The 27,404-nt window shown below is 39.8% G+C and overlaps 1 protein-coding gene across 2 annotated transcripts in view; it reads right to left on the reverse strand.

Moving 5' to 3' along the window:
* Positions 1-27,404, reverse strand: part of LOC146857829 (protein phosphatase 1 regulatory subunit 12A-like) — a 600,392-nt gene that overhangs the window by 110,162 nt on the left and 462,826 nt on the right. For both annotated transcript variants that reach the window (XM_085648504.1, XM_085648505.1), the window contains exons 15-17: positions 21,392-21,482; positions 21,090-21,254; positions 20,133-20,292 (exon numbers count right to left, since the gene is read on the reverse strand). In XM_085648504.1, coding sequence (XP_085504630.1) covers positions 20,133-20,292; positions 21,090-21,254; positions 21,392-21,482 — 416 coding nt within the window. The remainder of the gene's footprint in view (positions 1-20,132; positions 20,293-21,089; positions 21,255-21,391; positions 21,483-27,404) is intronic.

Consider the following 27,404-nt stretch of genomic DNA (forward strand, 5'->3'; position numbering starts at 1 on the left):
TTGCTAGTAGTTGTATGAGTAATTGAGCTTGTGCATGTATAATTGTATAGGGGAGTAAATGGCAGTGTGATTAAATACTTGCATGACTGAGTATATGTGTGAGTAACTATGGATGAGTAGCGGTGTGGGAGTGTCTATATAGGTGTATGAGTGCATATGATAGTCCTGTACTGAGTGACCATAAGTATGAGTGACTGTACGGGTGAGTGAGTGGATGAGTGTTTAGACCTAAGAGTCAGTGATGGGGTATGTACTTTTTGGTGTTGGAGTGTCTATGGTTTTGAGAGTGGCAGTATGTAATTTAGAGTGGGTGTATCAAAGGTTATATTCGGGTGTTACAAGAAGCATCAAATGATCACATGAATGATATCATCAGTGATGTCATTTGAGATGTCATCAGTGATGTCACTGACCATGTCATGAGTGATGTAATATGTGACGTCATCAGTAATGCATTGCGGGGGCGCGAGTTATAGTTAGCTGAACTAACTATAACGGGGGAATTTCTAGGGTTTTGTACGAGGGAAATGTCCAGCTAACTATAACACCCCTGAAATCTATGTTTTTTTCAGTGAAAAAAAAAAAATATATATATATATACACACACACACATATATATACACACACACACACATATATATACACACACACACATATATATATATATATACACACACATATATATACACACACACATATATACATATATATATATATACACACACACACACACACATATATATATATATATATATATATATATACATACATATATATATATATATATATTAAATCAACCAGCTCCACCAGCTTCAAAACTCTTGCTGACGCCAAAGAAGTCGGTACACGAACCAATTTAAGGTGCTTATTTTCTTTTATTCACCCAGAGCGACGGCCATAACGTTTCGGCTCTCCCAGAGCCTTGTTCACATGACAGCGTGATGCTCACAGAGCCACAAATTTAAAGTGCTAGTGCTGAATACGTACATCACATGGGGTGGTCACATGGGGGGGGGGGGGGTTTCATAGACATGGACGACAGATACATATTAAAAGACTACAACCATAAAGTAGGCCACTTTATCACCACATTAGAAGGTAAAGGAAATATGTTAACAATGTACATAAAACCATTTAAAGTAGATTCACAAGTAGTAGCAGCATAAATGCCTGAGTTTACCAACGTAAAGTTGCTAACAGTAGTAGTCAAAATATCGTCAATAATAAAGAGAATAAAACAGCCTATAGCTTACATACCTATTAAAATAAATAGATAAAATCATCATATTTAGTATGAATTCTCATTATGATCACAAAGTATGCATATTCTTCCCCCTTGATTGAAGTACGTAAACACAGTGCAGTATAAAAGTATAATGTATAGGTGCTTTAAAAAGATAGAATACTGAAAGACTTAAAGTCGAATGACCAGAGGATGTCAGGTACAGTAGGCAGGCGGTCGGGTACAGTCACCGGTGTACCGTGTATGGGGCATATTCATGTCGTGCTGGCGACCAAACATGGTTACTCTGAGGCTAGAACATCATGGGGCAAATGATTTGGTAGGTGTTATATAAAGGGAGTATACTGGTAGAGTGCACACCACCAGTCGGGGTTTGGACACTCACTTGGACAGAGTATTCAATGGAATGTTTTGAAAGATACAGATGTGCAAATACGCAAAAAATATTTTTTCTAATACAGTACTAATTTGTCAAGATAAATAGTAAAATACTAAATAAATAATTGTATGGTAAAACAATTAAATACATTTAAGACAAAAGACCTAAAAACGCTAAAATCAGCCCAATGGACATCTGATTCAAATTCCATAAAAATACACATGTAGTACACAGGGTAAAATCTAAACGGATGGGTAAAACAAAAATAATCCTCATCAAATAGATACCACTGCTCGTACTTGTTAAAACCAACGGCTACAATGAATGTACAAATACTCTGTTAACCAGGTCATTTTAGCCCAAACACGTGTGTAAATCTTCAGTTATGTTCAATCCTGATGGTGTCTTGGTGTTAAGTTGCAGTATGTAGCGTGTTTCTAGTCTGCGTAACCTGGTCTCACGGTCACCACCCCTTCTGCTAGGTTCAATGGAATCAATGACAAAGTAACTGAGCCCCTTAATGTCACTTCTATGGGTTTCTTTGAAATGCCTAGCAACGGGGTAGGTATTGTCTTGGTTGGAGATTGCTCGTAAATGTTGCAAGACCCACTTATGAACTGCTAGTTTAGTACTACCTATATAACTAAGGTTACATGGGCAGGTAAGAACATAGATTGCATACTCCGTTTTGCACGTAAGCAACTTGTTGATCTTGTGTTGTTTGTTGCTAAATGGATCTGTGTATGTTTTGGTGTTATTGCCATGGATACATGCTTTGCAGGTCTTGCACTTGTAAAATCCACTATTTAGTTGTAGCCAGGATGTCTTGTTGATAGTTTCAGGGTTGGTGTTGACCAGTGCTTCCCTCATGGTGGGGGCCCTACTGTAGGTGATAAGGGCCCGTTGTGGGAGCAACGGGCCAATGATAGGGTCACTCCGTATTGTGGGCCAATTTCTGTTGATGATTTTACGTAATTCAGTATGTTGCTTGCTGTATCCCATGATAAATCTAAAGGCATTAGTCGAACCAATGTCCTTTCTCTCCTGGTTAATCAAAGATACGGTAGTACCGGTGGCACTACTAGTGATTTTAAGCAGTTCATTACGGTTAAGTGTATTGGATCTTGCAATGGCACTATCAATTACACTAATTGAATAACCTCTCTCCCTGAATCTCTGGCTGCTCAGCAACTGTGCTGCTTCAAGCTCCTTTGTTTCGCTGCATATTCGTTTCAAGCGCAACATCTCCCCATATGGTATGCTTCTAATAAGGTGGGGCGGGTGAGCACTGGATGCGTGTAGGGTCGAGTTGCCTGCAGTCAGTTTACGGAACAATCTGGTTTCAAGCTGGCCTGCCTGTGTGTATACCTCAGTATCAAGAAATGTGACACTGGTTTGGCTGCATGTTGCCGTGAAATGGAGATTCAGATTATTTACATTTAGGATCTTAATAAAATCATGAGCCTCCTCCAACGAACCATCCCATATAACAAAGAGATTATCTATAAAGCGCAGCCAGATCACCACTTTTTAATTGCGATATTTAGCATGATCCCTGTGTAAAATCATTTCTTCCCAATATCCCATATGGAGGCAGGCATAGCTAGGGGAAAAGCTAGCCCCCATAGCTACGCCCCTTAGTTGACGATATAGTAAACTGTTAAACATGAAGTTGTTGTTAAGCAGGCAAAACTCAAGCATTTCAATCAACATTTCATTATGAGTTTCAAAGTGTACTGGTTTGCGCGAAAGGAAATATTTGATGGCATGTATGCCATCATTGTGACTAATACTTGTGTATAGTGACGTCACATCAAGTGCCAGCATTAGATAATCATCCTTCCACTCAATCTTGTTGATCTTGCGCAAAAAGTCACCTGTATCCTGCACATAGGAATCCAAAGATTTAACAAAATCCTGTAAGAAAAAATCAATGTATTGTGATGTTTTTTCATACATGCCATCCCGGGCTGAGATGATAGGTCTGCCCGGAGGTTTGTTAGGATCCTTGTGCACTTTGGGAATAAAATACAGGGTAGGAATGACAGGATTTTCATTTTTCAAGAAATTGTACTCCTTTTCAGATAAGAGTTTGTGTCTCTTCCACGAGACCAACTTGTTCCTAAAGTTATTACTAGACGACTGTATTTCTGCCGCTGTCGTGCGGGTATAACAGTCTCTGTCGTTGAGTTGATTGAAGGCTTCCTGGTCATAATGTTCTTTTGTTAATAAGACAATATTGCCTCCTTTGTCGCTTTGACGGACCACAATCGTCTTGTCACTTTTAAGTTTAGAGATCAGTTGATAGTATGACTGTGTTTGTCGATTGTAACGGCGTCGTTTGTTACGCGTTTCCATATGCAGCGTTTTCATCCCTGCAATGACATTTTCGTTGAAAACGTCCAGGGCGTCTCGTGGCATAATTGGATTGTATGTCGACTTGGGTCTGAATGGGGTAATGGGCCCCTGTGAATCAATACCAGTCTGATGGTAAGCCTCATTACTCCCACCCGCTCCCTCAGTGTCCCACAGATTTTGGATAGCATCCTGTAGCGCTGAATCCTGTGTGTTGTCGTTGATATTGTGACGATTGTTTTGAAGTGCAAAAGATTTTTTCAGCTTTAACTTCCGTACTGCTTTGTACAGCTCAAGACGAGTGGCTGCATAGTCAAAGTCATTCTCAGGTGCAAATGATAGGCCCAAGGAGAGGATCCTTTTCTCATCATCAAAACTTTAGGAATGGTTATGTTTTCATTGACCCATATATTTTGAATATGTATAAATATGAAGCCTCAGCGAAATTGTGAATACAGGCAGAAGTGTGCTGGTGCCCCATTAGCGAGAGATGATTTAATTGATTTAATATCAAGAGGACGGGTGCTTAAAACAAGCCGATATGATCTGCACTAGGTCTGTTCTGACTAGACCATTGATTCAGCCCACTTGGGCTTTATGCTGTTTTATGAGTAGCTATGATATAAGCACACGATGGTAGCACCTTATTCCCAACGTGTTTTTGCACGCACTGACTATTTGATAAAGTTTTCACTTGTTTGTATATCATTTACCGCATTACGGCATGATAATGTAAATGCACAGTAATGTTGCTTGTGTTCCACATATCTTTGTGCAAATATTTAAAAAACGCATTAATTGTCACCCGATATTGATTGGATTTAAAACGACATGAATTCGAGTATGTTTTCTATGTTTAGAGCAAGTGACCGGCACTCGCACTTTAATATTGTGAAAAAAACACAGTCTGTTGCCCGTGAGAAAGGGGTGCCATTTAACTCCGAAACGCGTCGGACCTGGTGTTAAAATAAACACGCATTTTGATTGTGGCTACGGCTCCAGTGTTCTTTCGTCCTGTGATGGGAAAGTGAGACGCAGCGGATTGTGTGGAATATTTGGGGGTGGCTACCCCTGCCGTGTGCCCACTGTTCAAGTGGCTTGGGAACAGCCAACTCAACATTGGATATATATATATATATATATATATATATATATATATATATATATATATATATATATATATATATTTACATACATACACATATCACGTTCTTCCGTGCGTAGCAGGATTGTCTCCAAAAGACGGACACGGACCCAAACTTGGTGCTAAAGTGGTAATTTAATGCTCCTCACCAGTCGCCATTATGCGTTTCGGCTCGCTTGAGCCTTGATCACATGACAGTGGTAAGTTGAAACAATACGATATTTAAAGTGCCAGTGCCCTCATGAGTAACTCATTACATGTGCTTTACATTAATGAACCTGGAAGACAGACAAAGCATTCCAAATCCTGTTATCATTAAGAAATGGTTCTCAGTAAATAAAAATATTTTTTACAATCATAAATGTGACTGATTCCAGAAGTTATACATATATAAATGAATAAATATAAATCTTAAATATTAAGACCATGAAATCACAAATTCATTGTATACATATTGATCCATAGTGGTCAGTAAAATACTTTTTTTGCATTTTATTGCTCAGCTTTAAATGTAAGCGATTGAGCAACAGGGTACTGGGTAAATCCCTAATGCCAAGTATATTCTTCCTGTGTTCCATATTTACATCCGGCAACAGTGTGAGTATATACCCTATAGTGCAAAGTGAACAATAAAGTGCTAGTGTGTGTGCAGAATGAATAATAAATATGTGCAAATAATTCCAATTTAGATCTATTTCAGTCTTTTAAACTAATACCCTGGTAGGAGTTTATTGTATGTTATTTCCTTTAATCCGCAATACTTTAGTTGTTGAATGTATCCGGTATGAATGATATCTGAATTGACGATAACCCCGATATGATTACATTCTCTCATTATTTCTACCCCTCCTACCAATGGTATTGCCCCGGCTTGTTCAGAAATCTTGAGAAAAGCCAGGGCATGGAGAATGTTGTGCAAAATCGCTGCTACCTGTATAAATACAATGATCATAGTAAATAAATAAATAAATAGATATTATTCACTAAAATAAAAGGTGTAAATGGTATAAACCCAATAAAATTCTAGTGATAAAATCCATAAAATTGCCAATGATTCATTTATATGGTCTGTTCATATTCTCCTGTTTAATAAATATTTGCTACCATTGTACTGCTGTTCCTTAAGTCTAATGTCAAGAGGACGTGGGATAAGAAATATCAAAGGTTAAGAATCAAATTTAAGATAAGCTAAAATTCCATGTTAGTTCTTCTGTTCCTTGGTGACAAATGTATTTCATGTAATCATGTGAGACATGTATGTAAATCTTCCGTGGCATTAAGTCCACCCGGATGCTTTGAATCTAGTTGTAGAATGTAGCGTCTTTAATTTTCTTAATTTGTTTTCACGATCGCCACCTCTTCTACACATATATATACACACACACACACATATATATACATACACACACACATATATACATCCACACACATATTTGTCGTTTGGCGTGGAGACTGTTTCTCGGCTGAGGAATACGTTGCCGCGCTGAACGACAATGAGTGGAATTTAAGATTTACCAGCACTATTAGTGCGACTTCTGTCAATTACCTTGATTTAGAAGTCTTTGTGGAGAATAAGATCTTATAGACACGGCTGTATAGAAAGCCCACGGCGGACAACGCCGTGTTACATGCAACAAGCCATCATCCCAGAAGCTTATTACGGAATATTCCTTTTGGAGAGTTTCTTCGTCTGAAACGTAATTGTTCGGACATAGGAGACTACCAAAGGGCATAAGATGAGGCCGGGACTAGGTTCAAAAATAGAGGTTATTCAGACAACATTTTGAGGAAAGCTGCTGAAAAGGCAGCAAAGTTAGATAGAAAAAGTCTACTGGCAGTAAAACCTAAAGTGAAAAAAGATGAACCTGCCAGAATGATCACAGACTTTAATATCAAATCGGGAGAAGTGGTGCACATTTTCAATAAAAATTGGCACATCTTCAACTATCTCCCTGATCATACATCTATCACCTACAGACGCTGCCAATCTCTAGGGGGATCATCTTGTCCATAGCTACTTTTCCACTCTGCCACAATCTCGTAAGACAATCAATGTCAAGGGTTTCTATCCGTGCCATCATTGTAAGGCTTGTAAAAATAGGAAGAAGGTACAAAGGAAGGCCAGATGATGTAAGACCAATAAGAGAAATCAAAACATTTTTTAACTGTAATTCTGATTTTACGGTATACTGTTTAGATTGCCCATGTGCGAAACGGTACATTGGTAGCACTATTCACCCTACTAAAAATCGAATACTTGAACATATGCGCGCAATAACAAATAAGGATAAAACATACCCTGTTGCGCGACACTTTGAACAATATCATCAAAGTAATAGGGACCTACTAACCTTTTATTGTCTAGATCAGGTAGACAGAAAAGAGAGGGGAGGAGACAGAGTAAAGACACTTAGGATTTTAGAATCCAAATTTATTATCGATCTCCAGACAAAGGCACCTATAGGGTTGAACAATGACGAAGAACTGTGGGTACACCTATAAGGACATGTACAGAAAGTAATTAACATCGAAATCCATCATATAACAGATAACGATTATATCAGATGGAAAAACTGAAAAAAGAATAAATAGGACAGAATGTGACATAAATGAAAGAAATTAAGACCTACTGTTAGTATTATCACTAGGAGGGCAACACTACATAAGTATAAGGATTAGACTTAGAATATCTTTGATCCACTGCTCTTGACCAGATACTAGGACGTAGGCCCATTCAGGGCTTGATAGAAAAACATGGGAGAAATACAAGGAGTGTGCTATCGATTAAGAATTTATTAGCAAGTGCCAAAATCAATCGGCCAAATGTTAGAAGTGCAATACGAATGCAAATATTGATGATATTGCGATAGTAGACTCCGTTTGATGAATTTTATAACAAATGTATACTTTTTCTCCCTTTGATTTATAATTTGTTGTTGTTTTTATTTTTAACTGCACACAGCACTTTATCAAATGACATTTCAATGACTTGCACTATGAAACATGTTATAAGATGGCCGATCTATTTGAGAAATGTATTGTAGTCCGTCTTCTCTGTTTACATAGATCTCGTGAGGATTCACGATATTAAATTGTCGTTCGTTTTGCACAGAAACCTAACATTGACGAAGCCGCAGGGCGAAACGCGTCTGTTGGGGGGTTGAGGGGTCTACATTAAAGCACTTTGCAAAAGGATACCAGAGTGCTCTCCTTATTCAGCACTGAGGAAATTATGCTGAAAATGTTCAAATACACATATATATATACACACACACACACATATATATATACGCACACATATATACACATATATACACACACACACACATATACACACATATATATGTACACACACATATATATGTACACACATACATATACACACACACATACATATAGAAGCGTTGTCATGTGATCCAAGTTCCAGGAGGGACCGAAACGCGTCATGGCCGACTAGCAAAATAAACTACTTTGCACAGAAACGTGGTCCGTGCCTGCTTCATGTCTCGGAGACTGGGGATTGAAGAAAGCAGCTAAACAGGACATACATATATATGTACACACACACACACACACACACACACACACATATATATATATATTAAACAATGCAAGAACGCTCGGTTGTCACTGCCGCGGCTCCAAACCAAAGGGCGCGTCGTCTTCACGGACCAACCCAGCAAGGTCCGCATTGAATTAACAAAAAGTTCCTCTGGTAAAGGATGACGACGCCGTGTCTTGTACTGATAGTAGATTTATTTTTCAGCTGCTGGACGCGTTTCGCCTGACCTGCAGGCTTGTTCACCAACAGTGTGAATAAAGTTTGCCACTATTTTTAAACACACCAAAACAAAAGTCACGTGATAAACTACAAACACAGTGTATTGAAAGAAAGACTCGTAGTTTTCCTCTATCGCAACATTGAATCCTGATAAATTCAGCGTTTTTAGTAATATCACTTCTAAATGAAATATCATTTGCAAATGCATGGATACATCTAGAGTAAAATTATTATCCACAATTATTAACAATGTAAAATATTGTAACATCACGCATAGACAACAAACAAACGCTCTTGACGCAGGACTAGTGCCCGTTGTATCAAAATTAAACATTTCCTTGATGATGCTTATTAAATGTACAATGTACTAAAATAAAAACGTACTGCAACCAGTATCAGTACCAAGTGTCTACGCGACATACTACAGATATTCAAGCCCAAGTGGGCATATATTATGCAAATAGGTGGAGTTATCTGCAATATCTTTTGTGACAATTGTGGTGTGCCAATCCCTCATAACACCTAAAAATTGTGCAATGTGTACTGGTTTAAAAACAACTGTAATTTATATACTGTTACAGGTGAGTATGCAAGTCTTCTTCCATATTTAAACTTGCAGGAGTTTTGCAGTTTAATGTGATTATATACATTGATTCCAATCTTCTCAGATGTTTCCCACGGTTACCTCCTCTCTCATTTAATTTCACTGCGTCTATAACGTAGTAAGATAAACCAGTTGTATTTTTTTGATGATGTCATTCAAAGTGGCGTGCCACTGGATACGCTTTATCTCCATTTTTAATGGCTCTTAGATATTGCAACACACGTTTGTGGACCGGTAGAGTCGTGCTGCCCACGCACTTCAAGCCACAAGGACACTGAAGCACGTAGACAGCATGGTCCATTTTGCATGTGTAGTTGCCTCTGATTTTAAATTCTTTGCTGGCTAGTCCTGATGTGTACATGGTGGTGTTAATCCCATGGACACAAGCTTTACATTTGGTGAATCTGACGAAACCTTCTTTTTTGCTCAACCACATTTTAGATGATTTTTTGTTTGGAACTGATTTTAGCACATTACTGACCAACATTTGTTTAAAACTTCTAGCTTTTTTGCAGAATTTTTCCTAATACTGGATCACTCTGAATCAGGTGACAGTGTTTGATCAAAATGCTCCTCACATGTGTGTGTTGTGTGTTGAACGTGGTTATCATCCTGCACTCGTTTGAATTTAAGGTTTCTTTTTTCTTTCTAGTATTGCTTTTGTTAAACAAAATCTCTTCCCTTGTTCTTTTTTTGGCTTTTGAAATAGCTGAATCTATACAATGATCGGGATACCCTCTGGCTTGAAAACATGCATGTAGTGTCTTTAGTTCTGCATCACAACTATCTCTGTTGCTGCAGTTGCGAATTGTTCTTAGGCTTTCTCCATACGGGATGCTGTTAATTAAGTTTTGAGGATGGAAACTCTTGGCATGCAACAGAGTGTTACCTGCCGTGGGCTTCCGATACAAAACTGTTTCCAATTTTCCTTTATCAATGTAGATGGTTAAATCTAAAAAGTTGACCGTGGTATCGCTGATAAAACTGGTAAATTTTAGATTCAAGTTATTTGTTTGTAGACTTCTGATGAAGTCGATTAAGGATTCCTTGGTGCCTTTCCATACGATGAAAAGATCATCGATGAATCTACTCCAATGCATCACATTGTTTTGCCAGATCTCAGGGTACAACTTTTCGACCACCTGCTCCTCCCACCAGTCCATATGTAAATTAGCAAAGCTGGGGGCGAAGCAGGTGCCCATCGCCGTACCGCATATCTGGTGATATAGTTCACCATTGAAAAGGAAGTAATTATTTTTCAAGCAGAAGGCCATCATTTCTATTAGCATCTGAGTATGTGCCCAGAATTTGACTGGCTGATTGCCTAAGAAATGCCTGACTGCGCTTAGGCCATCATCACGGCGAATACTGGTGTACAAACTTGTCACATCAATAGTTGCCTATAAAAAATCACTTTCCCAAGGTAAGTCGTAAACCCGTTTAAGGAAGTCTCCTGTATCTTGAATATAGGATGGAAGACATTTAGTCAAAGGACATAAAAAGGAATCTACAAACTTCGAGGTGTTAGCTAAGGCATTGTTGATGGCAGAGATTCTAGGGCGGCCTGGTGGATTAAGTTGATCTTTGTGTATTTTAGGTATTAAATACAACACTGGTGTCACTGGGTTGCTGATTTTTAAAAAAGTCATTTCTTCTTGTTTTAACAAACCATCTAAAAGATGTAGGATCATTGCTCAGGATGTTAATACCTTCACCCTCTGCTACTGATGCAGCTTGATTAACACCAACACTCATGATATCAATAGGTTGAGTGGAATGTGACTTCACATTTCACTCAACCTATTGATATCATGAGTGTTGGTGTTAATCAAGCTGTATCCGTAGCAACATCCACTAGTTTAAGTAGAAAAAAGTTTTTTTCACAATTACAGAGTAAAAAATAAACTGACAGTCTGAATATCAATTGAATTTATTCTTTCCCAGATCTGGATTTTGTTACCGAGGCAGAATTCTATCAAGAGCAACCAAAAATGCCTGTCTTACCTACTGCCATTTATAGGTAGCCTGTCAGAAACCAGAGGAAGGAAAGAGAAAATCCTAATGGTGTTTTGTAAGACGGGGAATTGCCTGTGTTGAAGCCTAGCTTAAAACTTTGGCCCGTGTTTATCTTTTGAACAAAGAACCTTACAGACTGTGCTGTAAAAAGAAATCCTGCTCCTCACAAATACCCGATTTATGTTTCAGGAAGTTTAAATTGGCAAAATAATTGTGGCTTTCATGTAATATTTTATTTACTTTTTCTATGTGCAAAGAACTCTTGATTCGATGATAACCAAACTAATAGCTTTGAGATGAATGATAAGCAACATCAATAAAAAAAGTCAGCTGAGCTAGCTTGAAAGGTTCCTTCTTTGAAGTTGCTTGTTTCACCTAAACTCAGCCCAAGCCCCAGCTTTGGTTATGGGGACCCACAGTCAATCTGCTAGATGCTGTTCTGTTGGAAATGTCACTGAGAAAACTTCTGCTTTTTAAGCTCAACTTGAGTGGAGAAGTAAGAGAGAGGGGGTAGAAGGATGTGGTGCTATAGCCAGAGCAGCCGAGTACTGAACTGAGGAACAAAGGGTTTGGAGTCTTGGCATTGCCTCAACATCCTGTGATTCTGGGTAAATCCATAAACTTCTGGCTTTAAAAAACAAAAATGAATGCTAAGTTGTGCAAATTAACTGTTACTCATGTAAAGAGCCTATATACCCACCGGTGGGGTCGAGTTTGCACCATTTTAAAATGTCCAAATCGAAATAAATAGTACCTAATCACAACGGACAGACACCAACTAAGTTAAATAAATATGTACTTGTTCGATGCTCCACATAAAGACCAGGAAGCGATGGCATTGCAGCACTGCAGAATTAAAAGTAAGCAACGAAACGAGTGATAATTATGCCAATGAATGGTCAATAATGGGTGTGCGAAAAGCCCATTTTTAGAGTTTATTTTTAAAGATACAAAAGATAGTCTTGAATTAAAATGGAACATGGAACGAAGACAACAAGTGCGTAATGATACTCCACTTTACTGCACTACATGGTTAAGGTCATCTTAAAAGTGTAATATCCTTGCTTCCAGCCAGTTTACTGGTTTCTAGAATACCGTAAACCCTCTGTCACATGCCTTAAGAAGCAATGTTAAAAGGGCAGAGAAAAAGTTAGGCAAAACCTGATACAATATTGTAGGAAAAAGATAATTGAAAATACGAGTTTTTGAAGCATGCTGTGGTATTGTGGTTGTTTGGTACCATGGCTCTATGGCAGTCTGGAAGTGAGGAATGGCTGTGCTATTGCGTCATGATCATTTGAAATGTAGTCCTTCTTGTGACATTTGGCATTCTGGACCTTGTTCACAGTAGTCCTGCATTATGGCTTACATGGTTGGCAGTGGCAGTTATTCGGTATCCTGGCCTCAAACACCTACAATATCATGATGTCTGTTTTAGGGCCTGTGGCACTATGGTTAGGGTGGGGGTCCTCTTCATATCATGGCCTCTTGATGCGGAAAGTCTTTCAACTTCATGGTCTCCAGAAGATGTGGGCTGAGTACCCAAAGTCGTGGGATCCCACTCAACATCATTCAGCTTCTACTCTACATGAAGGATTTCTCCCGATGCTTGTAGAATTGACAAGAGCTATTCACTTTCACTCTTCATTAGTGATGGAGGTTTTTTTGGTGAGATTGAAAGAAAAGCCACATACGGCGATGTCCAACACGCACTCAACAAAATGTATGGCAGAGTAAAATTTCATAATCCCACCCCATGCTGACATGGAAAATGCAGGATAGAGTAAATGGAAAACTTAGTTCAACTGGTCTTATGACTTGACCTGTCATGTGGTAGGTCTGAATGTCTCGATCCTTTGCTTTAATCTCTGGCAGCCATGATGGTATCCTTCCTGAATGGATTTATATCTGTAGAGATGAAAAGCATACTTGCTAGACACTCTGCCGATGCAGACAGGTCTTGGCCTGCAGCCATAACATGAATCTTATATCCACAAAGAAATCAATGTGTTTGTTGCTTCCATATCAGTACTGCTAGTCTACAATTCCTCATCGACATACTTGCAGAACAAGGATTGATCATCGTGCAGCATGTCCAAAATCTAAACCTAGAGGCAAAAGAAGGTGCACAGCTATTACCTTTGCCACTGGATAATGGCTACGACAGTCAGCTGTCTACATTTGAAGTCGCTATATGGAGGCATCTATCATATGATGACATCTGCTCCTTTCATGAGAATGACTTTATATTGTGAGCCCTGTTCACATGTGTGTTCCAGAAACAACAATATCATAAACCAAATTTACCTCATAACAAAATAGGTGACATTTTTCTCCGTTGCTGTATTGGGAAAGTCAAACGGATACCTCTCTTTCAGACTTCCAAACCCTCATAGGTCTTCCAGGGGATAATGTTTAAGGAGTGCCTATTTAGACTTCATCCAGTGTAATAAAGTCATGCTAATCATACTTTTTCCTCCCTCAATACCTTTCTGGAGTGTGACTCAGGGTCTCTTCTAACAGAAGGTTCTGCATTCCACTCAATCGGAAAACGTATCTTTTTCTTCTTTTTCACTCTTATCTTCTTTCATATCCACATGCAGGGAATGGGGGCAGGGTTGATTGGGGCTGTGCATTGTGATAGGAGTCAGGGGAAGCCCTATTTTCCGAACTTCCCAAAAATTCTCCATTGCCTGCTTCAAGGAGTCTAGGAAATTTACAAAAAAACGTATAATTAGGGGTCTGAATGTGTGTAAGAAATTGGGAATATTATTTGTGGTGGGTGACTACTCACTTCAAGGAATAATCACACCTTTTATTAAGGCGGACCCTGAAAGTCACTAAATAACCAAAGCTCAAACTCTTGGCAGCTATGGCACGGAACAGACAGGCTTAACATAGGGCAATGTGTACAATATTTATGCAGTACCAAAACAGTAATAAAGTCAAAATGCAAAACAATAAAAAATCCAAACCGTATTAGAAACCGAGTGAAATGTAATTAACAAAATGACACCAACATGATAAAAATCCAATAAGAGGATCCATCCACAGAGATGCATTTTTGAAGCTGCAAGTAGAATTAGCGCTAAGAAGCATAAAGTGCCAATGATAGTCAATGGTCGCAGTAAACCAAGACCTAGGCTCAATTTGAGACTGATTGCGATGGATACACCAACCTGGTTGATTCCCCTCAGGGGAGGCACTTATAGACTCACAGGGTGTCAGGCTCAGGACAACAGCAGGCTCCAGTCACGGCTGGTCAGTTGCAGGAGAGGCTTCTTGCAACTTGTTGCATGCCTGTATCTTGAAAAGGTCAGCCTTATGACCGTTGGAACCCACTTCTTTGTCCAGGGTACAAAAGGGAGCAAGTCCAGTCCTTAAGGGCTCTTCCCAGGTTACAGATAGCAGGTCAGTCTTCTTCTATTATTCCTTAGGTACAGGAGTGTTTTGAAGTGTGTGTCTAGAGATTCCACATTTCTACCTGGGACAATTTAGCTGGTGGTGTATAACTCCTGCCCATGCCCTAACCATTGGGGTAAATGCTCCCGGACCAACCCTACCTATTTTGAAGATGGTGCATGTCTTCAGACACTCTAAACCTGGGCTCTGGGGGGTGTGTGTGTGTGTGAGGTGTGAGAGAGTGTGTGTGGTGTGAGTGTGTATGTGTGTGTGTGTGCAGGCAAGCGGGGTGTACTATGGTAATACTAGTGTCTACACACATCAAACACCAAACTCCAGTTTGAAGCAGCCATTCTATTCCTATTAAACCCAGAGAAAGAAGTGTGGCAGAATAAAAGTAGTAGACAGACAAGAATTGTCTAGCCATGGTGTCCCCATCCTTTCAAGTATGCCCCAAAGTGTTGCATAAAAACCTAGCAAACCTATAAAATAGGATTTTACATTTAAGCAGGCTTTGACATTGTAATGGCAAAAAAGATGTGGAGATCCCCCATCCTGGATTTACTGTGAAGTTCAGAGTCATCTCTTCCCATTCAGGTCAGCATATTGTTTGCTCCGGAGAGGCGTTTCCTACCTTTTTTACACCTATTCAATGCTAATCCATGGCTGGAAAAGTTTGAGAGCAAATGTAAACTAGACCCCAGGAACTTCAGGCAAGGAAAAGGTAACTTTCTAAAAGTTACTTTTAGTTAATATTTATTATAAATCTGACTCACCATTGAACTGTATTATTAATAAGTTTTAAATAATTTTTGTAGCTATTCCCATTCCTGGGATACAGTATTAGGATTTTAATCTCTTTACTTCCCATCTACTCCCATCAACTTAAGGTGAAAGCCGCCATCCTCTGCAGGTTAGATTACTGAAATTCACTTTGTGTCTCAGACTATTTGTCGGAACGTCTGTCGTATTCAAGCAACAGCTACTGAACTAGTTCTTTCAGTTCCTTGCTACGCTTCTTTGAACGCTGCTTTGAACTCTCTTCACTGGAAATCTCTTTGCATTGTTCATAGAGCTGTCCACCAAACTGGCCTGCTGTTTTTACAGCACAAATGTGCACGCTATTGACAGCAGCAAACTTTGCAATCGGCTAATGCCAATTTGTTGGTTATCCCAAAGTTCAAAAGACTTGAGCGGGTGGTCACTTCTTTGCACAAGCTGCCCGCTCATGGTACAGTCTACCTTCATCTCTTCGCTCTATTAGTGATCTTCTTGCTTTTAGGAATGCTCTAAAAACATGGATGTATACTTGCAAGATATTAGCTGCTGCACATTTTCTGTTCTTTAGTGATAGCCAGTGTCAGAATACTTTTCTAGGTTTCAGTTGCGCTCTATGGATATAAATATTTCATTTAATTTCAAAATCTTTATTCGGATACAATAAATATCCATAAAAGCACAGATACAAAAATCACAGCCTATAAAAATAATACATAAATCTGATAAACAAATACATCATACGTTTTAGTACGGGTTAAAAAAACAATATAAAATATAAATTTTGCAAAAACAGGCTTCAAAGGGTACACATTGAATTACGAGCACGTGCTGCAGCTTTCAAGAAGGAACCTACATGAAAGGTTAACTCCTCATCTTCCAAGGTAATGATATGCCTATAAGCTGCCTTGTAATCAATCGAAGTTATAGTCTTGAAAAACGGCATCAAAAACCATTTAGTGTATTTTAAATAAAAGTTGCAAAAGAATAAAAAATGCAACAGTGATTGGTTATATTGATCATTACAAGGGCAAGTAAGATGATCGAGATTAGGATTGTATCCCAGAGGGAAACAGAGCAGAAATTTCATAGTGTCGACCCTTAATCGAAAGAGCTAACTCCTCTCCCAGCGACCAATAGGTTTTAAAAGGTAGCTAGATGATAAGTGGGAGGTATTCTCGATCATCATATATCTGGCGACTGAGGATTTCTGTACCTCTGTGTCATATCTGGTTTTACTGTAAACAGCGTAGAGTGTCTTCTGTAGGCTTTTTTTCTTATACCATCTAAGTCGATAGGATTTAAAAATACTTGCTCAAGGTTCACACTAATCAACCTCTACCCGACAGCAGCAAGCCAGGGTATTTCCCTTCCCTTATCACAATTGAGGCAGTCTGCTAATATTTCCCTAGTTAAATTTGCTGCACGATTCTTCCAAACCGCAAGCCAAAATATAGCGGGCAGGCCTTAATGTAATCTTCAATGTAAGGCAGTTTCAGTTCTCTGTGACAGGCATACTGTGATGAAGAAATAGAGGCAATCAATAGTTCACGATAAAATCTATTTTCTAAATATTAGTAATAATCTGTACTCTGGTTTTCTACATTGGACAGCTAGGCCTGCCACAGTGAAAAATAGCTTTTGGATGCAAGTCATTGTAAGGACATGTTAACATTACATTCCTACATGTCCTACTTTTAAATATAATGAAATCTGCCTTGTGGCTACAAGGCATACAGAGGGGTATCATATAAATATTTAAAAGAAAGTTTTGACTTTTCAAAAGGGTTTATGTGACAGGTGAAATTGAAGTTTTTACACTGTACAGTCAGGCTACGCAGATTAGCCCAGAGGTCATGTTTTACACTGTCATTATAGTGGATGGCACAAAAGGTGCCGCAGTCCCCCGATGCTCAACTTACAGGCCCTGGATACATTTTGACCCTACATTATTGCAGTTTACCTCAGGTTAGCTAGGTTAAAATGCAGGGAGTTCCAAAGCCAGCCGTATTATGAAGTTCAGCAAAAGGCGTAAAATACGGTGACCAGACAGAAAGAGGATTTCCTACAATGTGTAATGGAAGACATAGTGTGCAACACTTGTAATAATGGTACTATGCATCATCCTACTCCCATTTATATATATTACTCTCCTTTCGTCTGAAGCTTGTCAGTGGATGTTAAGGTCCTTATCATGAACCTCCTGAACTCTGTTGTCATCTTTAAAGCGTTCTTCCTCATTATACCATTGAACGGATGCTTACTAGAATTTCTGGGTCGATTGCTGACATGAGTTCTTGAGTGGTGACAAATGTGATGCAATAGGAAAAAAAAGGTACAGAAATGATTTGTGGCACAGTCCTGGCTTGTAAAGTCAAAAACGTGTAGCTGCCACTGCTTTATCCTTGATGAGGTATTCATTCACAGTTGCTGGCTAGGAGCGTGTCATGAACACAATAGTCGATGGCATATCCACCATTAACAAAGTTGTACGCTTTTTAGTGACATTTTTGCCTGCAAGTTGTTTTTAAGTGCTGAGGGTGCTCTGGTGCTTCCTGAAGGCAGAGAGGGTATAGACTTCATTAAGGAGTCCCAAACAAGCTCCAAGGCAGGGGTCTTTTAAGTCTCAACAGTTTCCACGTCAGTGGCTCCTTTATTTGGCACCTTTGTATGGAGAATCACTGTAAAACAATTATCCATCAGAAGGATAATGTCCATTGAGGGCAAATATCATAGTGCTTCAATATTTTTCTTTCAAATTCCTATCACTATTGAGGTCCTGTGGAATATGGTGAAGGTGCAAACAGTAAATGCAGTGGCAACAAGGGTAATTTTCAATCATTTTTTGGCTCTACAAGTTCGGTATAGTCACAACACAGATTTTGCTCACCTTCACCTCTGAATATCACTCATGATGAGGGAAAATCCATTTCCCTAGACCTACAACCCAGGGACAGAGCTCTGCCTTGGTAGGAGAGAGTGAATATCATTCCAAAGGTGAAAGATATTAGCCAGAAAAATGTCCTTATTTCTGGATGAATAACTGCAGGGTTTCTTCAAAGAGCAGAAAAGATTACCATGTGATGTTAAATTATTACACAGAATCAACACTGTCAAGCCACCACAAATCGGTGACTATGACTAGTTTAAGCACGTGCATCTGCAAAAGTACTTCTATTAACATTTTTGGGGCATATGCACACCTTGGGTTTAGCTGGTGGTCGATGGGAACTTGTTGGGTACATGGAAGTACCCATTTTAGAGGTTCACTGAGTCCACCCTAACTCACTGCTGCCAACCTCCCAGATGCTGTTCCCGAGTTACCATGTTGGAAAAGCTACAGTAATTTAATTTGTTCAAGAGTGGTCTGAGGTTTCCAATTCTCTTCGGAACAATTATGCAATATCATCAGTATGATCAGATAAATATCTGAATTTCGTACTGATAATCTGGCAATGATTTCTGAAATTTTGAATGTAACATGGGTGATACTGTTAAAGAATTAGGAGTATGGCCTTCCTTTCTGATCTCAAACACCTAGTGGTCTTATATGATGAATGCCTACAGGCAGAAAAAGGATGAGTTTTTTTCCCCCCCAACAACCTTCTTGGCAGATTTGGATTTGAAAATGTGCTTCACCCCATATTGTTCAAAACTTCATCCAAGTGGTATCGAACCAGAAGCCCTTCTCTGCTGTACGTTTTCAACCTTATTGTAAGTGAAATTGTCATCTGGTAAAGCAAGACTCCAGAGTCTTCAGGCTGTGTTTTTCCCTTCACAGAGTATATTAACCTAAACCGGTCTTTTCTAATTGCAACAACTTTCACTCCAGTCTAATGTCCATGGACTCCTTCAATGCCAGTCCCTTCTACCTAATTAAAGTAGATTGTTCTTCAATGACCAATGCAGAATAACATGGTGAAAAAGGCCTGAACCCATCACAAGAGGTCACTGTGTGGAACAGCTGCTGAGACCTGAGTGCATCATAACCAATGCATTGCTTGAAGACTGCCCGTCATCAATGGCATGCATAGTGAAGGGAATCAATATTTTCAGTTAATTGAAAAACTAGGGAAAACCATCGCACACATCTTCCAGGAAAGAGAGAAAGTAAAAGAGCAAGGCACTACCCAAAAGGAGTACACATTAAGGGATTCTTATTCCATGTTCCTTCAGATGCTTGGCAAAAGAGGAAATGGGGAGAGCAGTTGGTGACAGAAGGGTGGAGAGGCTATGGCTGCAGCACATGGAAGGATGCTTGCACTGAAGCGTAATCAAAACATTTTCATAGATTGCTTTCTGTAAGGAACACCTAATTCCTAACGCATGTAGGAGTTTCTTTTGGGGATTATGAATCATTTAGAATGGGCTAGAACAATCTGTATCTAAATAACTGAAGACCCAAAGTAATATAGGAGAGTTCAAGCTTACCTTTACTGGCAGGTGTTTGTGTGGTTCCTTGTCGATTATCATTTGAAGGACCCCCTGGTGCTGTTGTGCGGGGAGGATCTGATGGCGAAGTTAACCCTAGAAGGTCTGATTTCTGCAGACTGGCAATGCGAGACCTCCAGCTCACTTCAGTTGCTGATGGCTACTCAAAGAGAAAAAAACGAAAAGATTGAAAACATTTATTAGTTCTTGATCCAGATTACTATACTAACAACTATTCTATATGAGTGACAGACTCCCATGATATTCTTCAATGGGTTCATTCAACTGGGCGATTAACCTGACCTACTTGTTAAAGAACAAGAGGCATTGACAAGTGTGGATTGACGCAAGCACCCACAGTTCTAGCAGCGAAGGATGGAAGACAACCCAATCCATGGGGCCCTGTATCCTTAATCATTCACCTTTGTTACTATTTCATAGACCTTCAACAAGAGAAGGCGGATCTCAATCCCCTGTTTATATTTTCCGGAACTTTTGACTAGTAGAAGCCGTAACTCAACTACTGTCTACCTTCTCATGAAAGCTTACTAAGTGGATAATCCAATATCATGTGACTGTCTATTGTACTGTATCTGCTGGACGTTCTTTCAAAGTCACTGGTAAATGTGCAAAGACGTTTTCCAGCGAAGGATTGATTCCTACCCACAATATATGGTGTATGGGGGGGTCAACACAATGGGGAATGATTTTAAAACAAGATACTATGCATGAAATTTTGCCAGCATTGTCTTCGAGCTACTGAACGTGATCCGAACCTAACTGACCCTATGTACTGTAAGTTGTGGGACGAATGTCTACAGGTCACTGTCATTCTGACTTTCTCATGTGCTGTTCATTCCTTGTTATTGTCCCAGCAATTGGACCAACTAGGGGTTAATTCAGGCCATCTGTTGACATCTACCACTGAATAAGAAGTTAAATCCAGCCTCTGCTCACCGCTTCCTCGCTGACCCTCCCCGTCTTGGATTTAGATTGGCTGTCTTTGCTCTCATCAGCTTTTTCTTGAGTTTCTGCTTCTGCCTCCTTTGCATCTGCAGGTTTATCCCCTTGTTGAGCCTTGATAGTTTTTTCAGCCTCCTTCAGATCTGTGAGTGTCACCCCCTGTGGGAAGAAAGTTCAACAAACTAAAATGGAATGTTAAGGCAAGCAAAAGGTAAGTGCAAGAGAGAGGGAAGTAAACAAGATAGAGAACTGTTAGATAGATACATCCATGTTTTAAAAAATAAAAATAATGATACCTGAGTAGACCTGCGTGATTGCCGTGCATGGCGAGATCGGGCTTTGCGCTGAGCCTCTGCCTCCTCATCTCGCACAGGTGTCAAATAGGACCTAGAGAAAGAAAGGAAAGAAATCTATTAAACCATACAGGCACAGCCATGAGAGGACATAGAGGCTGCAAGTTAATGAATAAGAGTGTAATGGCATTGTTGAACTAGCCTCACCATCTACATTAGAGCGAAATAAGGAAGTTACGTCCTTGTAATTCGAGCTCTCCACTATAAGAATTTTCATTGAATTCATGAGCACTGATTACCTCTCAAGGCACAGGGTCAAGACTGATTTGCATATAGCTGCGTCTGAACTGGGGGGGCGAAGTAAGCTAAAGAACAATGATGGATTCAACCCAGATCTGTGACTAGGGGTGAGTGTCTGACAAGTTTCAGTGCTCCGTCCATCATCTCCTTGTGTTTGGTTTGTTTGCCCTAAGTTGGCAAGGTATGCCCAGACGTGGGTCCCTTGCTCACTGTGCCACTGGATTCAAGCTAGCCTGGCTGGTGAGGGGTGTTACCCCGAAACCGGTCCCAGGATGCTGTTTTCCCATCCAGGGAAGACATGGCTTGGCAGTTCGGGCTAGACTGTTCCCATGACACACAGGGTCATGACTGGATTGCATTTAGCTGGGTCTGAACTGGGCTAGTGAAGTGAGCTAAAGAACGATGATGGATTCAACACAGATCTGTGACTAGGGGTGAGTGTCTGAAAGGTTTCAGCGAGCCGTCGATCATCTCCTTGAGTTTGCACGGATTACCTCTACCCATATCTTGCTTCTATAAACACTTTAGTATGTGAAACTCATTCTGATCATTTAAATGAATCAGTTCATATGGCTTTAAAGTTACTTTTATGGGGTGGGTTTTAAAAGAGCAATTGTCAAAGAGACCTATCTCTAAAATTATTAGAGTGGGTTTTTGCAACTGCTCCGTTCAACCATTGATGTTTCTTGACATGTATCTTTCTGTAATGGGTGTGAGACTTAAGTAAATCACATTGCGGCATAGCCCATAGGCGTATCTGGATTTCTTAAAGGAGGTGTCTTAACAGCCTTATATGTGTATGGTGAAACCTATATGCGCCATTACTTGCTTTTTCTTTTGGAAATAATTAAGAGTGTATTTTTCAGACAAATGTGTTTATAGTGCTGAAAAGCAATTTATTGTGTGTATTTGTTAAAAAAGGCAAATTGACTCTTTATGGCCTAATATTCTCAAATATGAATTTTATCTAATGTGTTCTGGGACACCACATGCACGCTATATTATGGGTCTAAAATACAATCTCTAGTACTGAAGCTCTTAGGAATAGAAGACTCGATAGTGAAGAAATCAAGAAATACAGATCAACAAGAATCTTTATGCTGAAAAGTCGACATCAAACAGGAGTTGGCAATTCTCTTGACAGCTTGTCCCTCACCTCTGAACTATGGTACCTGTAATGCAATTCACTCTTTAAAGTGCCCACCTAAAAATAAATAACGTCCTAGACATGCCCATGGAATCAAAGAGTGCTTCCTTGGCCTTGTAGTAATTTGGAAGTCTTAAATGTCTAAGACCTGAGGATCTCCTCTCACTAACTTCCTACATACTTTGCCTTAAGTTAGAGTCCTATCCTCTATCAGTCTTTCTTAAGCAACTTTTTATGACAAATGTATCCATCTCCTGCAGTGGGACTATTCAGAAGACCGAAAAGTGCTTCCAGATCCTGCATGTAGGCGATGTATTCAGTGCTCATGAATTCACTGAAGATGACGAAGTGAGATCTGGTAAACCTGCTGCATTTCCCTCATCAATATACAAACAAAGTCAAGCTTGTGATATCAAACTTCACTTTTTCAAATATTCATTCTGTCAGTCACAATAGAAATAACGTCTGAAACCTCTCTTCACCTTGAGGGCTCACCTAACCAGCAAATTCTGTAAACAAGGGCTGATCTCTTGTGGCCTTAGGACTCTCTTCTCCCGTAATCCCAGGAAACCATAATAGGTATGCCTTTTATCTCTGGCTTCATTTCATCAACAAAATGCCTGCTGAATAACATATAAACAAGCAAACACTCAAACAAAAGAAAATAGGGCTTAGAAAATGCCCAACAAAAATAAAGAGTAATGCATATGGGTTCTAGGTTACTATATACCAAACTTCTACATTCCCACTAGTAAAGCATTGCCTCTGTGGTCTTCCTTGACCTGTCTGCAGCTTTCAACACATTGGATCACTCCATCCGTTTAGAGCACTTAGCAGAGTTCTGCATTCCGTACAAAACTCTCCAATGGTTGGAATACTTTCTTTCAGACAGACATCAGGCTTCTCAGATGCTTCTGCTCTCCAGCCTGTGAGGTTCCTTAAGGCTTCTACTTGAACCTGCCTTTTAATGACTATGTGGATCCATTGGTCAGGATTACTGCTTCTTGGTCATGAATAATGCAGATGGCATGCAAACTGTTTTCCGTCTAAGATTACCCAAGCTAATTTCTGTGCATGCTTCCTTAAGATAGCTCACTGAATGAACAGCAACCATTTAAAGCTTAATACTAATAAGATCAAAATCATCAGAAAATCTATACCTCTAATTGTTAGCCTGCGGAGTTAGGCTCTCTTTCCACTCATACTGCTACGAACCTTTGAGTTTATTTTGACTCAGTACTCCTTTGCCTACCAGATCAATAAAGAGTGCTTCTTCTTATACCTCACAATGATTGTGAATATTATCCATCTTCTTCCTAATCACTTCTCTTTTTATCCAGGTTGGGTTAATGCCCATGCCGGATACTTTGGCCTGTCTAAATACCTGATCCAAAGTTTGCAGCTAGTTCAAAACGTTGCTGCTCAGCTTCTTAAATTGCAGCACTATGCTCATATCTCCAATGGTTTAGTGCTACTTCACTGTATACTAACTGTTGAGAAGGAAAAGCTACTCACCTGTAATCCTAATTCTCTTCCAGGGGGAATCCTAATCAAAGTCTTAAGCACAGACGTGCGGGGATACCAGAGCACTTTCAAAAAGTATACATATATGTATAACAAGAATTTGTACCATAGTGCTTTATATACAAGTTTGCAGCCTAATAAGGCTAAAAATGGCAATTGAAGTTTCATTTTAAAAAGAAGCCAATTGTTTAGACATGCAGCACTATAAAAAGGTGCCCATAGAAAATCTTTCGCAAACCTTTTGAAAATGGGAAAAAAAGGAATACGAGACATTGTTCGCCAACAGGCTACAATGCAAAGCACAGAGTAGAAAACTGACACTGTGCCTTTAAGAACCTGAGAGAACCCCTGTATGCAACAATTAGGTCAGCTCATTTTTACAGAAAATTAGGAATCATGGGTGAAGCAATTGTTGAGAGCTGTAATAGTTCCTGTCCAGGGAGGTGGGAGAATTGCTTAGGACAATTGCTTAGGACTTTGATGAGGATTCTCCTGGACCAGAACTAGTATTACAGGCGAGTAACTTTTCCTTCTCTTCCAGGGGATCCTCATCAATAGTCATAAGCACTGAACCAAATAGCAAGCCCATCCCACAAAATGGCGGACATGAAATAAAAACAGCTCCAATCATCATCCAATGGTATTTTTTTTAAAAGATGGTTTTAAAAAAAGAGGCCACAAGGAGAACTTTAATAGAAGAAAACTGTAAACCAGACCTTGCTAGGTGAAGAAGATAGAGTATCAGTAAATCTTCCTGGGAGGAGGAAGGACTTTGCTGTTTTGGATGCACCACAGGCAAATTCGATTTCACTTGAAGGCGTATGATTTTCTTGTGGAAGGACACTTGCCTTTTTTTTAAGAATGTTCATGCACTATTGTGGAATCCCTAAATGACCATATTGAAGGAATTCAGGAACCATTGCGTTAAGTTCAGTGATGGAAGGTTAGGGTGCAGAATCTGGCCCCCAAACTTGTAGAGGAGATCCTGTCTGCACAGCAGTGTCATGAGTGGCTGCTCTGAGAGGTGAAGAACGTCTGTGAACCATTACGGACGAGGCCATTCCGGTGTAATCATTATCCTGGTTTTTGACAGTGAAAATTTGGCCAGAACGGTCTATCAAAAGAGAATTCCCCTTCATTCCTGGTTGGTAATATCTGGAGGTGCAGTCTTGGCATTTTTTGCTTGTTTTATGTCGGCAAATAAGTATTACACCAATCATGGAAAATTTCTTCTACAACTTCACTGTTCAGAATCCAATCGTGGGTTTCTTGGAAAAGTTTGACTGAGGGTGTCCGCTTCCATGCTTTGGGCACCTGGAGGATGTACAGCTGTAATTGTCAAGTTTTTTGCCAGAAGTAATTTCCATATGGCTTGTGATTCTAGGGATAGAGATCGTGAACGCGTTCCTCCCGGCTTGTTCCGGTATTACATTATTATACTGTATGTCAGAACAAGCAGAGAAGTCGTTGTGATTTCCGGAAGAAACGTTTTTAAAGGCAGATTAACTTCTCTCAACTCTAGAAGGTTAATATGGTAGGTCTTCCCTGTGTGTGATCATAGTCCCAGAGTCCTTAAATGACCTAAGTGTGCTCCCCGTTCTTGTAGGGATGTATCTGTGACTAAAGCATGAGCTGGGAGATGCTGAGGGAATGAGGTCCCTTTCATCAGATTTTCTAATTTGGTCCACAATGGGAGTGATTGGATGGTTGATACTGTTAGAGTCAGTTTCTTCTCCCAACTGTCCGAGAACTGGTTCCACTGGTCTTCCAGACATTGCTGTAAAGGTCTCATATGGAGTCTGCCATAAGGAACTAGAAAAATGCAAGAGGCCATTGATCCCAACAGAGATGAAATCTGCCGAGCTGTTGGATGAGGGGTTTGCAATAAAGCTTGACACCAATTGGATTGATAATTCTCTCCTCCGAAGGATATGCTTTTGTGGACTGCATATCTATTATAGCCCTTTACTTGCGAGAGCATTGATTTTTTTAGGTCTACATGATGACCTAACTTGGTGGGATGTGTGGAGACATGGTTTAAAATAGCTCAGTATTTCTGCTAAGGATGTCCTTTTTATAAGCCAGTCGTCTAGGTAGGGGTACACAAATATTTTGGGTTTTCTCCAATGTGCGCCAATGAAAGCCATACATTTTTGCAAATGTTCTGGGAGTTGACTTCAGTCTGAAAGGTAGAACTTTGTCCTGAAAATGCTGTGAGATCACTGTGGACCTTAAAAACTTTCAATGCTTTTTTATAATTGGAATATGGAAGTAGGCATCTTGAAGATCTATTGCAAGCATCCAGTTCCCTTGACGACGTTCAGGGTATAAATGGTGCAATGCGAGTAGTATGAATTTTACTTTTCTTATGTACTTGATGTAATTGACCGGAGGTCGAGAATGGGTCTGAATTCCTGTTTTGGGCCTTTCTTTCCAAACAAAAAGAACCCGGAGTAGACTCCCAGGCCCTTTTGATATGAAGGAACCTCCTCTACTGCATTTTTCTGCCCTAAAATGTTCACCTTCTTCTTTACTGGATCTTGTTGATATGACAATGCTTTGGTTGGAGTAGGGGATATGCAACAGAGAATAACCATTCTGAAAAATATGAAGTACCCAGCAATCTGTAGTTAGCAGCCACTCCGAAAAATATGTTGCAGTACTTTCTCCCACCGGCGTGACTGACGGATCTGGGGAAGACGTGTCTCATTATTTGGTAGGCTTTTTTCACACTTCAGATTGTTGATGCTGGCCTCCTCTTCCTCTAGAGAATCTGCAAAAATGGTATGCCTGTTTCTGCTGGTGTTGCTGCTGGTGGTGGTGTGGCCAGTGAAGGGGTTTGAATACTCTGGCAATAGTAGCACCTGTCATAAGGCCTGTAGCTTTTTCTATTTTCCAGGCCCACAGCTTAAGGTGTTCAGGTCTGGCTTCATTTATTCATTACAGGTTATCAAAAGCTTGAGATCCGAACAATGTATTTCCTGAGAATGGCAGGTTCAGTATTCTAGATTGTGCTTCTGATTTTAGACTGGTTAGTCTAAGCCA

The sequence above is a fragment of the Triturus cristatus genome, chromosome 3_2, assembly GCF_964204655.1.
Source record: "Triturus cristatus chromosome 3_2, aTriCri1.1, whole genome shotgun sequence".
Lineage (NCBI taxonomy): Eukaryota > Metazoa > Chordata > Amphibia > Caudata > Salamandridae > Triturus > Triturus cristatus.